The sequence below is a fragment of the Pezoporus wallicus genome, unplaced genomic scaffold (assembly GCF_028554395.1).
Source record: "Pezoporus wallicus isolate ANWC-B61680 ecotype Strahan unplaced genomic scaffold, APGP_CSIRO_Pwel_v1 contig_2492, whole genome shotgun sequence".
Taxonomy (NCBI): domain Eukaryota; kingdom Metazoa; phylum Chordata; class Aves; order Psittaciformes; family Psittacidae; genus Pezoporus; species Pezoporus wallicus.
In genome coordinates this window covers 2,531,745-2,547,139 of record NW_026637796.1, presented here as the reverse complement: position 1 = coordinate 2,547,139, position 15,395 = coordinate 2,531,745, and the positions used below count along the sequence as shown (strand labels likewise).

Sequence of the window (15,395 nt, the reverse complement as noted above, 5' to 3'; positions counted from 1 at the left end):
GAGGAACCTCCTGGATTGCTTGTGCCGGGCCATACCGTCCTTCCAACAGATGTCAGGGTGGTTGAAGTCACCCATGAGAACAAGGGGCTGTGGGCGTGAGGCTTTTCCTATCTGTCTATAGAGTGCTTCATCTGCAGGTTCTCCTTGATCAGGCGGTCTGTAACAGATCCCCACAGTAATGTCTCCCATAGCTATATTCCCTTTAACCCTGACCCACAAACTCTCTGTGGACTGCTCACCTGTCCCCAGACAGAGTTCCATACTCTCCAGCCTATCCCTAACATAAAGAGAACTCCCCCTCCCCACCTGCCAGGCCTGTCTTTTCTAAAGAGCCTGTAACCTTCCGTTCCAACACTCCAGTCATAGGAGCCATCCCACCATGTTTCTGTGATGCCTGTTATATCATACCCCCGTAGACATGCACACATCTCTAATTCCTCTTGTTTGTTCCCCATGCTACAGGCATTTGTACAGAGGCATCTGAGCCGAGCTCCAACTGAAGCCGGCTCATTGGCTGGAGCGGCTGGGTTATCTCTACATTGCTCCAAGCATTTATTATAGGTTCTGGCAACTGACTGGGTGTGTTGGAATTGAATGATGCCCCCCTCCCCCAACACATCTAGTTTAAAGCCTCCTTGACCAGTCTGGCAAGCCTCCTACCAAAACTGCTCTTTCCCTTATCAGACCAGCTCCACCAGCCCCCACTAGACCTGGCCTACAAGCTTGGGTCCCATGTTCAAGACACCCAAACCCCTGACTATGACACCACCCTTTTAACCAGTTATTAACCTGGCCTTTCCTCCTAGCTTTTTTAAGGTACTCCCCTGTATCCTGGAGAATTGACGAAAAGACTATCTGAGCTCCAGAGACCCTAACCACCTCCCCCAGGGCTCTGTAGTCCTTCTTTATGTTCCCCAGGCTACTACTATCTATATCCCTAGCACCCACATGGATCACTAGAAGTGGGTAATAGTCCGTGGGACTTACTAGAGCAGGCAGCTTCTCTGCCACATCCCTGATCCGTGCCGCCGGTATGCAACACACCTCCCTTGAGACAGGGTCTGGCCGGCAGACCAGTGCTTCTGTCCCTTTCAGTGTAGAGTCCCCTACTACTACGACCCGTCGCTTTTTCCTAGCAGCACCAGTAGAGATCTTCTTTCCCAGGGCATCAGCCGGCTGTTTCTGGCTCGAGTGCATTTCCTCATTAGCCCCCTGCAGGACAGCAAAGCGGTTCTGCATGGAGACAGGGCATTTAGGGGGAAGCCCCTTGCTTTTGGTTGTCCTTTTCCTTCTTTTTTTTGTTGTTTTTTTTTTCTCACTAATTCCCAGCTTCCCAGGTTAACGGCCTCCTTCTTTCCTTCATGAGGTAGAGGTGAAGCTCGAGGCCCCTGCACAGTTTGGGCCAGGAGCAAGCATTCCTGCTTCCTCTCAGCTTCCCTGACATCTCGCAGTCTATTAACAGCATCCCGCAGCTCTGCAGGAGGACCTCCACCAGGGAGCACCGAGTGCAGCCCTGCCCATTGTGCACTCTGCCCTCACCAGACCAGTGCAGGCACTCTCTACACCCCGAGCTCTGCACTGCAGCCTCCCCTCTCATCGGCTCTGTCTGGGTGCCTACGCTGGCCACCGCCGGGGCAGCCAGAGCAGAGCTCCCGGACAGGGCCCTGATCATACGACGAGTGCTCACCATCCCGCTAGCCTGCCTGCGCAAACTGCCTTGCCACGCTCCTGGTCGCTTGCGCTCCCTGGGGCAGGTTTTTAACCAGTCAGGGTTGGTGCCACTGCTTCAGACTTCCCCCCGTGTGAGTCAGCTGCTCGCTCTGTCAGTTGAGCTGCCGGCTCCTGGGCAGGTCCTGTCGAGGACTTGAGGCTCCCTCGGTGGCTCCTGTCGCTGAGTTGAGGCTCCTGGACGCTGATCACCCCCCCGCTCCGGTGTTGAAGGCGTCCTCTCTCGAGCTTGTTCTTAGCAACCTTGAAACTGGAATTCTGAGGGTTTTTTCTTTTTGCATCTTTGCTTAACAGCCAGACAGGTACTAAATCAATATGAAAAGACGGAAAGGAAAAGACATTTTCTGACACAAGTAGGAGAAAGCCAAATGCATACCCTTCTCCCTAATGTTTCCTCTTTGATTATGCAACCCTTCCACATATTTTTCACTGCAGTGTCTTTTCCTTTCAGTTGTTTATGAAATAATGAGAGGAGAATATCTGAAAAAGTAGTTTTTCCTACACACCAAATATTTCATATCTGAGGCTAAGGGAGATAGGAACCCAAGTGAGTATTAAATTGAATATGCCAGTTATCAAAAATTTGGGTAAGTTTACATTGATCTAGTGAACTTCTTACCAGTTTTCATCATGCTGCAGTTTATAAAATGATTTGGCATTGCTTTAAGAACAAGTGAATTCAATGTATCCAAGAGGTGCTGTGTTGCAAAACCTGAAAAATCATGTTGCCAAAAGTTACTGATAAGGGCAGCAATGAAACGAACTCTGTGCTTCTCTTTGGCCTGCCGGAATACAATCTTCTTGGCCTGTTCCCCTGTTGTTAAGAGGAAAGCTCAGTCTCTTGGTCATTGCAGGTGAGCAGTTCTTCATGCTAAATACTAATTTATTTTTGTCACCAAATATGTCCCTGTCCATGGCAGGAGGGTTGGAACTAGATGATCTTAAGGGCCTTTCCAACCCTAACCATTTTGTGATTCTATAGGCACTCTCTTTACAGGTAAGGGTGAGATGTCCTTTGTTCTGAGTATAGTCTGAGCATCAGATTCCACTACCTTTCCACGTGTTGCAAGGTATTGTGAATTGTAGACAGTTCTACCAAAATCCCTAAACTCCTTGGAGAGTAATGGCCTTCCGCTTTTAAGCCCAGTACTGATGATTTGCATAAATCAAATCAAATTTGCATACCAGTTGGAAAAACTGGCCCTACCTAATAAATAAACAAAAATAGTCAGAATACGGCAAGACATGAAATTAATTTTTGAAATAGCTAGACTTTTACCAGCCTCAGTATGGGGACTTTGACCTTTTAGTGTCATCAGGCTAAAAAAATGGATTTTATATATTCCTTCAGGAAATGTTAATTAAGAATCCAAACTCAGTAACTACAGGTGAGCAGAACCAACTAAATTCCCAACTTTTAGTAACTTCGAGTGTGTTAAAATGTGGCAACTGTAAGTAGTCAAAGGGATATATATAATAATGATGAAATTCAAATAATGATGAAATTCAAATTCAAAATTTCATCATATAATAATGATGAAATTCAAATACTAATGATATTTATCTTTGCTCAAAAATCTTATGAAATAAAAGTGCAGATACTTTAAGGCTCATTACTCCAAAGCAGAAGAGAAAACATTCTTCATTGAAGCAAACCTCAATCTTAAAATAGAAAGAAAAGACATCTCTAGGTGTGGTTTGCAGACAGAGCAATAGAGAAAGTGTCTTCCAGTATTTCCTCTGAAACTTACTTGTGTCTGGCTCTGCTGCAGTTTTTATTCCTTGGTTTGAAAGAATAGGTTAATATCTTCAGTTACTTTGTGGGTCATGTGCTGTCAGATAACTAGGGATCATACAGCTTCTTCTCTTCTTACCTGTTTTTGTGAAACTTAGTGGAATTTAGAATGGGGTAGAAAGAGTAGTGGAAGAGCCAGGCTAGCATATCAGGTTTTGCAGGTATCTCTCTTGCTTATTCTCTTCTTTGTTTAAGCATACGCGCACACACACCCACACGTCCCTTTCTTTCACCACAGTCAATGTTTTTCAGGTACCAGAGTATCTGGGGAAACTATTTGACTTGATGTATTTGATCGTGTAAAATATTATAGTGATAACACCCTAACAGAAATTGTCTTGTTTTTTCTTGCAGCAGATACGGGAGAAGAGTTTGTCAGCATGCTCACTGAACTGCTCTTTGAATTGCATGTTGCTGCTACTCCTGACAAACTCAATAAGGTTAGCACCTGTTAAGTGAGCTGCCCTCTGTTTCTTCAACAAAGAGAGAAGGCTTTGTTCTCAAATCTGACACAGAGCAGTACCTAGCTCAGTGCAGACAGTTCAGAAAGAAAAGTTCAGGAGGGTGGGACTAAAATGATGAATACAGAAAAGCTTTCAGAGGAGAAGAGAGATTAGTAAGGCGATACAGCCACAGTGACTAGCTAGCACAATGGGCCCTGTTAGAAAGCCTTGACCTAGGGATGTCTCAGCAGAACAGAATTCATGAGCACAGCAGATTTGGTCTTACATACTGGGAACAAAGGTCAGGTTCAGAATTATTTTTCTTGCTCATCATGTTTATTCTTCTGAGGGACTTCTCCAGACTTTCTTAGCCATAAGCAAAGTCTTGGCTTTATCCCATCTAGCTTCAATCATCTAAAAGTTAGACAGCTAGAAGCTAGTCACATCTCTAGTCACATTTGTACTATCAGGCCCCTTTAAAGGTGATTCACCTGCTTATCTTAGGCTCAAATGAATCTTTATCTCTCTAGCTGCATATATAGACTTTGGATAACTAGCTTAGGCTTAAGGCATAACATATTTTAATTTAACTTCATGTTAAAAAAGAGACATCATAAATATCCTACTAACCTTAACAGTAGCCTGAAGTTGTGTAGAACTTCAAGGCTTTTCCACTTTGATCTACTTTCATGCCTGGCAAGGCAGCTGAAGATACAGCGGTTTTCTATTTCTTTTTCCTTTAAGAATTTAGTACATCTCTCTTACCTCTCCAGTATTTTTTTTCTTCTTTTTTTATACCACCTTCTTATTTTCATTATTTTGGAAAATTATTCTTATGTAAATTCCTTTGAAAGATGCCTCCTAAAGCTGAAATATTAGTAACTTTGTTTTTAATGCCAGCTCTATGTGCTGGTTAGGAGTATCATACCTGTAGAGGACTTATCCCTGACTGATCCATCTTTAAACAGTCAGAAATGCTTCCCCCCACAATTTCTTAAATATACACTTAACTGAATTCCACACAGAGGCTTAATATGTTTAAACTTCTGAATGTAAAAAGGAAGTATTAAATATATTGTAAATTAATGTTCAGGACCATAATTTGATATTCCATATTTGAACTGAACTTTGGGGTTGGGTTCTTTGTTTGGCAGGCTAGGAAAAAAGCTCATGAGTGGCTAGAAGAAGCCACTTTTTCCACACCAGTAGACATAAAAGAGAAGGTAAAAGCAAAACCTGGAGAACCTGGTGAAGAAAGCGCTGAAAAAGAAGAAAAAACTGACAGTGATAAACCAGAAATAAATAAAAACAAAACTGTGGAGGTAATTAGCTTTTAGAGGATAAGTTTCATTAAGTAAATTGTTATACTTTGATAAGATTATTTTTTTATGTTTGTGTGTCAGTGTTATGCATTGTCCTTATTTTTTAAACTCATGGAAGTATTAAGAAATATTAACATATAACTACTCACTGTAAACCCAATAGAAAATTAACTTACATTAGTATTTTTACTGTTAGTCTGTTCATATAAGAAAATATCAAAGTAGCAGGTCCTCTGCTTAATGCATTGGTTTTATTTTTTCATATCTGTGCTTTTGAGTGTATGCATGTGTATGCACAACATACAGCACAGCAAGCTGAGAGATTCTGTGGCATAACGATGATAGCATATTGCTTTCTTTGTCATCTCTTTGTCCCAGTGACAGTACATGGAAGAGGTTCTCTAACTATTTAAACTCTTGAGCAGTTTAAATAACAAACAGACAAACCAGAAATATTCCTCTTAAGGCTAAAAGCATTGTGTCTGTTTAGGTAATCCCTGTTGTTGATAAGATTGATTTTGACTGAATATTTTACACCAAATTACAGCAATATTAAATGTGGTTGGTATCTTTGTCAAGATTTTTTTTAATTATTCTAATAAAGAAATTATCTCTTATGTTTTCTTACAAAAAAGGCCCAAAGAAGGAGGCAGAGTTACACTGTATATATTACTGATTTTTATGTGATTGCAAATTTCCAGCTGGCATCATCTTGTGAAAGGTGTAGTGCCATACTGCTGGGTAGAATTTTCATCATTGACGATAAAGCCACTTTCTTACTGGGAATATTATCCATTTCTACTCTGGAGAGTGATATGAGGGATGACTCAGTACTTTTCACTCCAGATGAAATTAATTATGAATTATTCTAAACTTAAGGGTTCTTTGTATTTGTTAAGACTAAGTTTAAAAGTGCTATGTTAGAAAATCTGAGAGCCTGACCTAGTTTCCATACAAATAAATGGTAGACTTGTTCTTATTAGTTTTTCAGGATGAGGATAAGGTCTGTGTTTTATAATGTGTGGATATTTAATTTTCCAGTATTGTTTGTGAGGATGACATTATAGCTGATATTACTTCACTGTGTTTGTGGCAGCATTTCCAATTGGGGCAGGGAGGGCTTCAATGTTTTAGTTTCTTTCCTATATATATATATATCTATACATATAATTATCAGTGTTGTTATTACTGATTATATTATTTCCTGGTTTTAATTTAAGGAAATCTACATGCTGTCCATTGAAAGTCTGGCCGAGGTAACTGCTCGTTGCATTGAACAGCTTCATAAAGTAGCGGAATTAATTCTGCATGGGCAGGAAGTGGAAAAAACAGCTCAAGATCAAGCAAAAGTACTGACAAAGTGAGTAATACAAACATTTGCTTAAAACTCATGAAGGTCTGTTCAGTTTTTGGCACCTGGGGCACACTAAGTTCATGGATCAACAGACAGCACTGGCTTTAGGGATCCTGGTGGTACATTTTCTCATGTAATCAAGTTATGTAGGCTGTCATTTTCTGACATGGGCAACATATGTATGTTTACAAAAACATGTCTTGTTCACAGTCTGAAAGTCGTTTCTGCTCCAGCAAGTAAAAGTATGTGCTAATTTGGGTTGCATTTCCTATGCATACAGCTTGCTTTTATAGTGTACAATGCAGTCATCTTATTTGCCAATAGAGTTTCATTATCTACAGTTTATCTGCCAAAAAAATACAGAAAAGTCAGTCTGCAGCTCTAATCAAGACCACATTTGTCAGCAACTTTGCAGTAAACCATGACAAAACATACGTAAATCGAAGAAGCTGGTTTATCTAGTGGGACTCAAAATTCAGATCTCAAGCTCTCTGTAGTAATCAATTCTACTGATTTCAGTGGGTTTTGACATCAAGGTGTGGTAAGCACTTGAGTTTAATAATTTACTTTAAGTAAGTAAATTATTTAAGTGTTTATCCTCAGGAATGCTAGTAACAATAGCAAAGGCCATAAGAAACACTTCAGTCTAAAACAACGTACTTGAGCAAGTATTTTTCCAAATTAGAGCTAAGGTATGGTGCACTTTGCAGGATGAGGTTCTAGGTGATGCATTTGTGATTGTTTAACAAAACAGTGAAAGGTCTAGGAATAGAACTAGATCTCTTTGTTTGTTGATATTTTAACCACAAGGGTACTTCCTTTTTAGTACATTTAGAGTAGGTATTATATTGCTTAGATAGGAAACTTCCCACTGCTCTCATTGAAGTTTGATTTATTTCCAGTAGAATTTGTAGGAGTTGTATTGCTGCAATCATCAGAAAAACAGCAGTTAAACTAGAAGTTTGGACTTTAACAAATGGAAACATTGCCCTGTCAAAAAAGACCAGTGTTTGAGCCAACATGACATCAGTTTGCTGCTGTAGTCAGCCATGGATTTTTCAGCGGAGGAATATAAAAACTGTATCATGACAAAGTCTACCCCAAAATATTTAAAAACTTACTAGAAGCAAAATTGCCCTAACATTCTTGGCTTCTAAGATGAAGCGTGTGCCTGGGACAGTCATAGGGGTTTTATCCATTAACTGGACAAGGATGTATTTTTATATTTGTCTCTCTTTTTTAAACCAGCTTAACAAATGCCATGTGCAATGAAGTTTCATCTTTATCCAAGAAGTTTTCTGATTCTGTAACAACAGCTGGGGTAAGATAAAAGCAATTTTTTGTAGCATTTGGGCTTTTTTTAAGCAAAATTCACTTCTTGAAACAGAAATTGTTACCTGGGTCTGGTGGCTTTACCTGAGGTCCAGCAAAATGGGCACTTCACACAGTATCACAGTATCACAGTATGCTAGAGATCGGAAGGGACCTCGAAAGATCATCTAGTCCAATCCCCCTGCCGGAGCAGGAACACCTAGATAATGTTACACAGGAATGTGTCCAGGCGGGTTTTGAATGTCTCCAGGGAAGGAGACTCCACAACCTCCCTGGGCAGCCTATTCCAGTGTTCCGTCACCCTCACTGAGAAGAAGTTTCTTCCCAAGTTTAAGTGGAACCTCTTGTGTTCCAGTTTGTACACTTCTTTCCTCAGATCAAGAACACAGAGCATTTTTACAGCAAATTCCCAGTTGCAGAGAGTTTATAAGCCTCGATAGACTGCAGTGTGTCCCCTGCCTTCTAAAAACTTTCTCATTTTTCCCTATTACCACTCAGAAACTCTTACTTTCTTGTACTGAAAGGGCCCCACATTTGAAGTCCCACAGCTTGATGATATTTTGTTTTACTACTCAGCCTATCCTTTTTGAATGCATTTGTGTAAAAGTCAGTAACAGATTCCAGCACCTTAAGATGGCTTCATTAGCCTTTGCTAATTCCCTTGTACTAGGGCCACTTGTTTTCAAATGGTTTAAGAGATTAGAAAATCTCTTTGGTTGCCTATCTTAAAAAAAAACAAAACCAAAACCAAGCCACTCCATCTTATATGTCAAGATACTTCATTTAGGAACATCCATTTATCTGTGAACAGCTTTGCTAGAAATAGTATCCTGCCTTTCAAGACGTTTCAAAGATGAGTGACAGATATCTGACTATTTTAGCAGGATCCAGAGGGAAAAACTGTGCTGTTGCTGAAATTGTTCTGTAAACATCAGAGAAAAACAAACTCTGGCTCTTCTGATTACTCCATGAAAATGTGAAAGTACATCAAAGGAAATGTTCCCAGTTCTCCCATAAACTCTTCCAGCACATCTCTGAGCATTTTTTTTTGAGTTATTTGTGGCGAATATGATTTATTGGGTTGCTTTTATTCTGAATAATTTACATGCCTTCCCATTACTCTGGAAGAAACTGCTTATTTTGCATTTTAGGATTGTATTTTAGCATATCTTTGTGTGACAGTTGCAATAAGTACATGCACAGACAAATAAAAATAAATTGCTCATGAAATATTAAGCTGGTCTAGCTCAGAAAATTGGAACCTAAAGCTTTTGCTAGCATTGCACTGGGGTTTGTTCTTGTCAACTCTGTACTGAATTTTCAGTTTTAGGACCAGATTGGTTTTGTGGACATTTGTGTGGACACGAAAAAGATTGAGCACAAAGACATTTTCCACTGCTAAAATAGTCTCTAGAAGATACTTTTAGAAGGGCAGTCTTATGATCTTCACGTGCTGTCCCATCCCTGTAAGCTTTTGGAGGAAGATGTGGGCCTTCTGCTCATCAGGATCAGTAAGAAAGCAAAGAGCACCTGTCACACTGTAGGACTGTAGAAAACCCACATCTTCCTGCATGTCCCAGGGTTTCGATTTCCTCCTTAGCCTGCCAACAGCACCCAGGTTTGCAAACACTTTCCAGTATCCTGCAAAGTGCAGTGACTCGTGGGAAACTGAGAAATGGCTTAGAATGGGAAATGCTATTTTTTTCAAACATAATGCCATCCTTATGGCTGTGTAATAGAGGCAGTAGCTGTAGTGGCGGTTGTACACATAATCTATAATGTTGGCAAAATTGCTGAGTGAGTAGTAATGCAGAAGTAAGAAATAACAGCTTTCCTTGCTACACTTCTTTCAAACTTCAACTTATTGATTCATAGAATCAATAATATTTAATTGCTCTCTATCTGTTTCAGTTTATTGACAATCAACAGTGCACTTCATAATGGATTTTCTAATAATTGACAGTAGAATTGCTCTTTTCTCTAACCGTCTTCCCTTTGATTCTGCAATCTTTCTCCAAGCTAAAATTAAGGTGTTTCATGTTTCTTTAAATCTGTAATATGAAACCTACAAGGTTGTAAGGAAATCCTTCAGTTAAATTAATTAGTATTTTGTTTCTTTTGCTCTAATAAAGCCAACTTGTTTGGTATTGAAAGAAAGCAGATCTTGCTGGAGCTGGAGGTTTCTGTCTTTCTAAAAAAAAAAAAAACAGTGGAAATAAAGAAAGGAACAAACTTTTGCCATTTTAAAAAGCTGAGAAGTCAATGAATCCTGGTTTTGTAGTCTCTAATAGTGTTACTGCTCATTCTACATGCATTGTACATACCTTACAGGCAGGTGTCAAGAGGAGGGAGCCGGACTCTATTCTATGGTTCCCAGCGACAGGATAAGGGGCAACAGGCACAATCTGAAACACAGGAAGTTCCATCTGAAAATAAGGAAAACCTTTTTCCATTAGCACTGGAACAGGCTGCCCAGAGAGCTTGTAGAGTCTCCTCTGTAGATATTCAGATCCCTCCTGAACGAGATCCTGTGTAATCTGCTTTAGCAGGGGGTTGGACTAGACGATCTCCAGAGGTCCCTTCCAGCCCCAGACATTCTGTGATTCTGTGTACCCATTGTTATTTCTATCTGGTGGTGGAGAAAAATGCTATGTTTACTGTCCAGCCTGCATTGTCCAGCTCAACATACACTGCTTCCAATTTGGGGATCTGAGTTCCACCTGTTCCTCCTGTAAGGGAGCTGCTCTAGGCCTTTCATTTCCTCCTAACCACAGATATTTGTGAAACTCCCAAAAACTTCATTTTCCTCCTGACCTGTATTTTTCCTTCTTGTTTCCTTGAAAATTAAAAAATTTTGGGAGAGTTGAAAAGGGCACTGACAGACACATGGACAGATAATGTCACATAAATCTCACATCCATAGGAAACCAGGCAATTTCAAACTCCATGAATTAATAAAAAAGTAAACCTCTCAGCCTGTTTTAGTTCATTGTACTCAGTGACAGAAATATTCAGGGTCTCCTGAATTGTGTATGAAATGTAGATGTGGTTATCAGGAATACTATGATAAACAGCATGAATAAGAATCAAAGTGAAGCAAGACCTTTATAGAATTCATAAACCCACTTCTCAGATATCAGTATATTTCTGTTAAATGTATTTCATGTCCTGGCATTTCATTCTATTTTCTGGTTTCCAGAGCAGAGTGAAGGCAGAGGTTCTTAACCCCATCATCAACAGTGTGCTATTAGAGGTAATCCTTCACTTATTTCATGTTGGGAAATGTTCTAGTAAAAGGATTTAGAAATGAAACAGTCACATTTGTATCTGAAGAAGGAACTATATAAACAGTAATGACAATATAATTATGGCTGTTCAGTGCTAGCTCATACATCTCTTGATTTTGTGTTTAGCCTCTCCCACAAATGCTATAGTGGTAATATTGGAGGTATTTCATTTAGGATCATCATTTTAGTGAGGATTCTAAAGAACTGTATGACTGAAGTGAGACTGGCCAGCTCTGATATTCTGCTGCTGTCAGAGCTCAGCAGACACTTTGTGATGTGCTCTTTAGCCCTTTTCTAACCTATTCACAAGTTCCCTGGAATAAGTGTGTTCTTACTGTTCTATAACCTACTTCAAGTATTGCAAAGTATTTCTGATTCACAGATAGTTTCAAGCTATTCTTTTGTTTAAAATTTGTATTGCAGGTGTGCTACAGTGCTTCCCATCCACGGGTATTTAGATTTCTACAGAGTCACAATCTAGCAGCAGAGCAGGCTTTGGTCAGCACAGGGATTACCATGTGTCAGACACCACCACAGTGTTCATGAGTGATTTAGTTTATTAGATGCCATGATCTATGAGTGACCTCTTCTATTAGACACATCAGAAAAGCACAGTGAGTAAAATGTGACTCAGTTTTACTGAGAGGTCAAGAGAGAGTAATATGCTTATGAAGTACTAAAACGTATATTATATGCAGCACAAATTCTTTTAACTCTGCTAATTAGAGCGCACTTCAAACATAAATAAACATGAAGCAGTGACTACAGATTGTCATTCTGTATCTAATAGCTGTGTTCCCTTAACAATGAGGAAAAGATTATTTTACAATAAGCGATTTTGCATTGAATTAACAGTACCTTTAAGAAAAAAACATGGAAAGTTGAATCGAGCTGTTGCAAAGATTACTATATGGTTCTTCTTGTTACAGGGTAAATTTGCTGTTGCAGCTGACATATTTTTCCATGCCTCAGGAACTGCAAAATCTGGGAGTGTCCAGAATTGTGGGATATGATGTTTTGTACTTCTTATATCTCGTATTTGTATACAAATACATATTAGTACAGCCTAGGGTCATGGGAAAATACAAACCTCTAAACTGCTATGTTCAGTAGTAGAAATGCCAAAAATAGCACTGTGTGTTAAAACCAGTACAATAATTCAAACTTAATTTTGATATTTCTTCCACCTACGGCAAATTCAAACTTAGTTCTGTTGATGGAGAGACTAACTGGTTTGTATTTAAAAAATCAAATCTACTTCTGAACACTGGCGTTTTATTCTACTTACATTACAAACAAAACTGTCCAAGAGTTCACACTGAGGGGAAATCAGATTTTTATGTAGTGATTCAGGCTGTCCTTTTTAGCTGTAAATTGTTGTAGTTTATCATTTTTGTTATCTGCAGCGTCTAAAATCTTGTGTGAATCCATATGCTAATGTAGTATGATGCTGATGTAAAACAAAAAATAATGTAATTTAAAATGTGATTCCTGAAGTGCGTGACAGCTCTACTGATGAACCATGTTTTCTCTTCCCATTAGGGTTGCAACAGTACTACTTATATTCAGGATGCTTTCCAGCTATTGCTTCCAGTTCTGCAAATTTCCCATATCCAGACAAGTTGTTCGAAAGCACAAGAGTGACAGTTTCCCAGCAGCTGTCACCATCGGGCTTAACAGAAACCGCAGACCTGATGTCTTTTAATGTTTGCAGGTAGAAGAGATGGCACAAGAGATGTCTGGCCTCTTCGAGTCCTTTGAAGACTCTAAATGCAGTTTTGCACATACAGTATTGACCAACATTTTAAAACTCGTCAGACTTTTAGACTTCAGAAGTAGTTAGTAAAGTGAGTAATTTCTTTTCCATTAGAGTATATCCTTTGCAGGAATTTACAATGAAGTTTATTGATATTAGCATTGACATAAACACAATTTCTAAAAGTTGACCATTTCAGTTGTGTTCCATGTATGAAGTGAATTGGAATGTAAAGTCGTTTAAAACATTTCAGCCGAAATGACCATTTCTGTTGTTTGCATCCTGTCAGTTAAAAATGTGTATTTCAAAAATTGGTTTCATTATTTAATTTGAGGCAACATCAACAAATTATCATAGTGCTGTGCTCATTAAATATTGCTTACAGTAGCAAACAGTAACATCATAATAAAATGTACCACCCACGTAGCACTTTGTATTGAAAGAGTTGTACAGTAATAGGTATGAACTTTGCTAAATGAAAATTATGGAGGATCTGCATAAAGAATTATACTGAAAAGAAATGTTCTGAGCCAGCTAACAGTGCTAAGTCCTATATTTGCCGACCCATAATTTTTTGTTTATGTCTGTTTCTTCATTCCAACAGCTGAACAACATTGCAGTCTGAAGTAATCTTTTTAATATGCAAGGGATAGAAAATTTCCCTTTTATTTTGCAATTGAAACACCCCTAGAATGATCTCCTCTCAGATAGATGCATCACCAGGTTGGCACTTTGGGGTTTAATTTAGGTTTTAAGCATTTTGAACCTTTTATCAAATGGAGTTACTGATACCAACAATTCAGCTGTACAGGTTTTGGGCACAGAAGAGAAGTTGTGAAAACAAGTTAAGAGAGAATTGCTTTGGGTGGGGAGGTCATAAGTCATCTTTTCTCTGGGGCAGTAGTTACACAGAGCATAAATGAGCAGCAAGAATGATGTTTCATGATAACACCAGTAACTGTGATAATTTGTCTACATCCTTAGTTTAAAATCCTGAGCTAGGAACCTCAGAATTTGTTCAGGTTAGTTTACCTCGTAGACAGGAAGAACATCCCAGTATGTTATGTAGCCTCTTCTCCTGGGTTGTCAGTGTTTATTATGATTCTTTCAGCTGTTTTGTATTTTTTTCCACTTGATACACTCATGGGTTTTATTTAAATGTCCTTTAATTGTAGTCAAGATCTGAATATTTTTTACTGTAGAAGTAAGTTCATACATCTTAAAAATAAGGAAATGGAGAACAAGGAAATACTATGCTGTTTTTTAGGAGAGAGAAACCATGTTTCTGCTTTGCACATGATAACTTTTTTGAGACCAAATAAAAGAGGACAGAAAGGTCTCCGTGTGTCTTACAGTATTGTGGTTCCTGTTCTGCTGTCAAACATATTGTGACTTTTCCTTCTTTTGTTACTTAGAGATGGAATTTTCACTATCCTCAAAGTAAGGTTTGTTACATACAGTCTATTTTCTGCCACCCTGTAACTGAACAGATTTAAGATATCTTTCTGGGCAAGTAGAAGGGGTGCAGACTTCAAATCCACTTGCACAAAATGTAAAAAAAACACCTTACAGCAATGTGAACAAAAATAAGAAAAAGCCCCTGGGAAGCTGCAAAGGCAAACAAAGCTTGACATTCATTGGTATTTATGCCATATTGAACAGCTAACATTACCTTAACGTGGGAGGAAGTGGGTCACAGGACAATGTGACCAGTCAGCAGACTCACTAGCCCAGAGGTAGGATTCAGCTCCCACCAACCATCACACCCACCACACTTCTGTCTGGCATCGCTTTATTTCTGAAAGCATCACTTCAAAAGTGTATTACAGAATAATGTTTAGTTGATACAAAACATTTCACCTCTGACTTCTACACTTTGAGAGGAATAAGTGGACTCTTCTCTAGTGGTCCTGCCTGGCAGCTGGCAGACACACACACCTGTGCTTGCTTGGCCAGACGTCCTTCTTCTGTACACACTGCAACCCAGAAGAACAGCTCCTCAGTGCTGTTAGTGAGGTTATTGTATATGGAGCAATACATTGCTCTGGACACCAGTGGAAGCATTCAGTAGCTCATAAAAAGGCCTTGTTTAAGGTGTGTGTTTCTGTTGTTCTGTACTGGCAAGCAGAATATAATAACTGGTTAAAGCTTGTTTATTTTTTCAAAGACAGTAAAGAAAAGTCTAATGTTTTCACCTATCAATCATTACAACTGGATTTATTTTTGCTTTAATTTGATCATTATTTTTCATCAAGAATCCTTTCTGTTCACTTTGGAGTACTGCTCTGCATTAGGTATCTGTAAAGATCATATTACTGCCAAATGAGTCACAGAACATGGCAGTAGCTATTCTGTATCAGTCCTAATCTGAGTTAGTG

The 15,395-nt window shown here is 39.1% G+C and overlaps 1 protein-coding gene across 3 annotated transcripts in view; it reads left to right on the top strand.

The window, feature by feature from the left end:
* FAM114A1 (family with sequence similarity 114 member A1) overlaps positions 1-13,390 on the top strand; it is a 34,381-nt gene extending 20,991 nt beyond the window's left edge. For 2 of the 3 annotated variants that reach the window (XM_057407594.1, XM_057407596.1), the window contains 6 exons: positions 3,878-3,963; positions 5,121-5,288; positions 6,509-6,648; positions 7,891-7,963; positions 11,174-11,227; positions 12,804-13,390. In XM_057407594.1, the coding sequence (XP_057263577.1) occupies positions 3,878-3,963; positions 5,121-5,288; positions 6,509-6,648; positions 7,891-7,963; positions 11,174-11,227; positions 12,804-12,905 (623 nt within the window). In that variant the 3' untranslated portion in view covers positions 12,906-13,390. The remainder of the gene's footprint in view (positions 1-3,877; positions 3,964-5,120; positions 5,289-6,508; positions 6,649-7,890; positions 7,964-11,173; positions 11,228-12,803) is intronic. The other variant, XM_057407595.1, reaches the window with a different exon arrangement.
* The last annotated feature ends 2,005 nt before the right edge of the window (positions 13,391-15,395 follow it).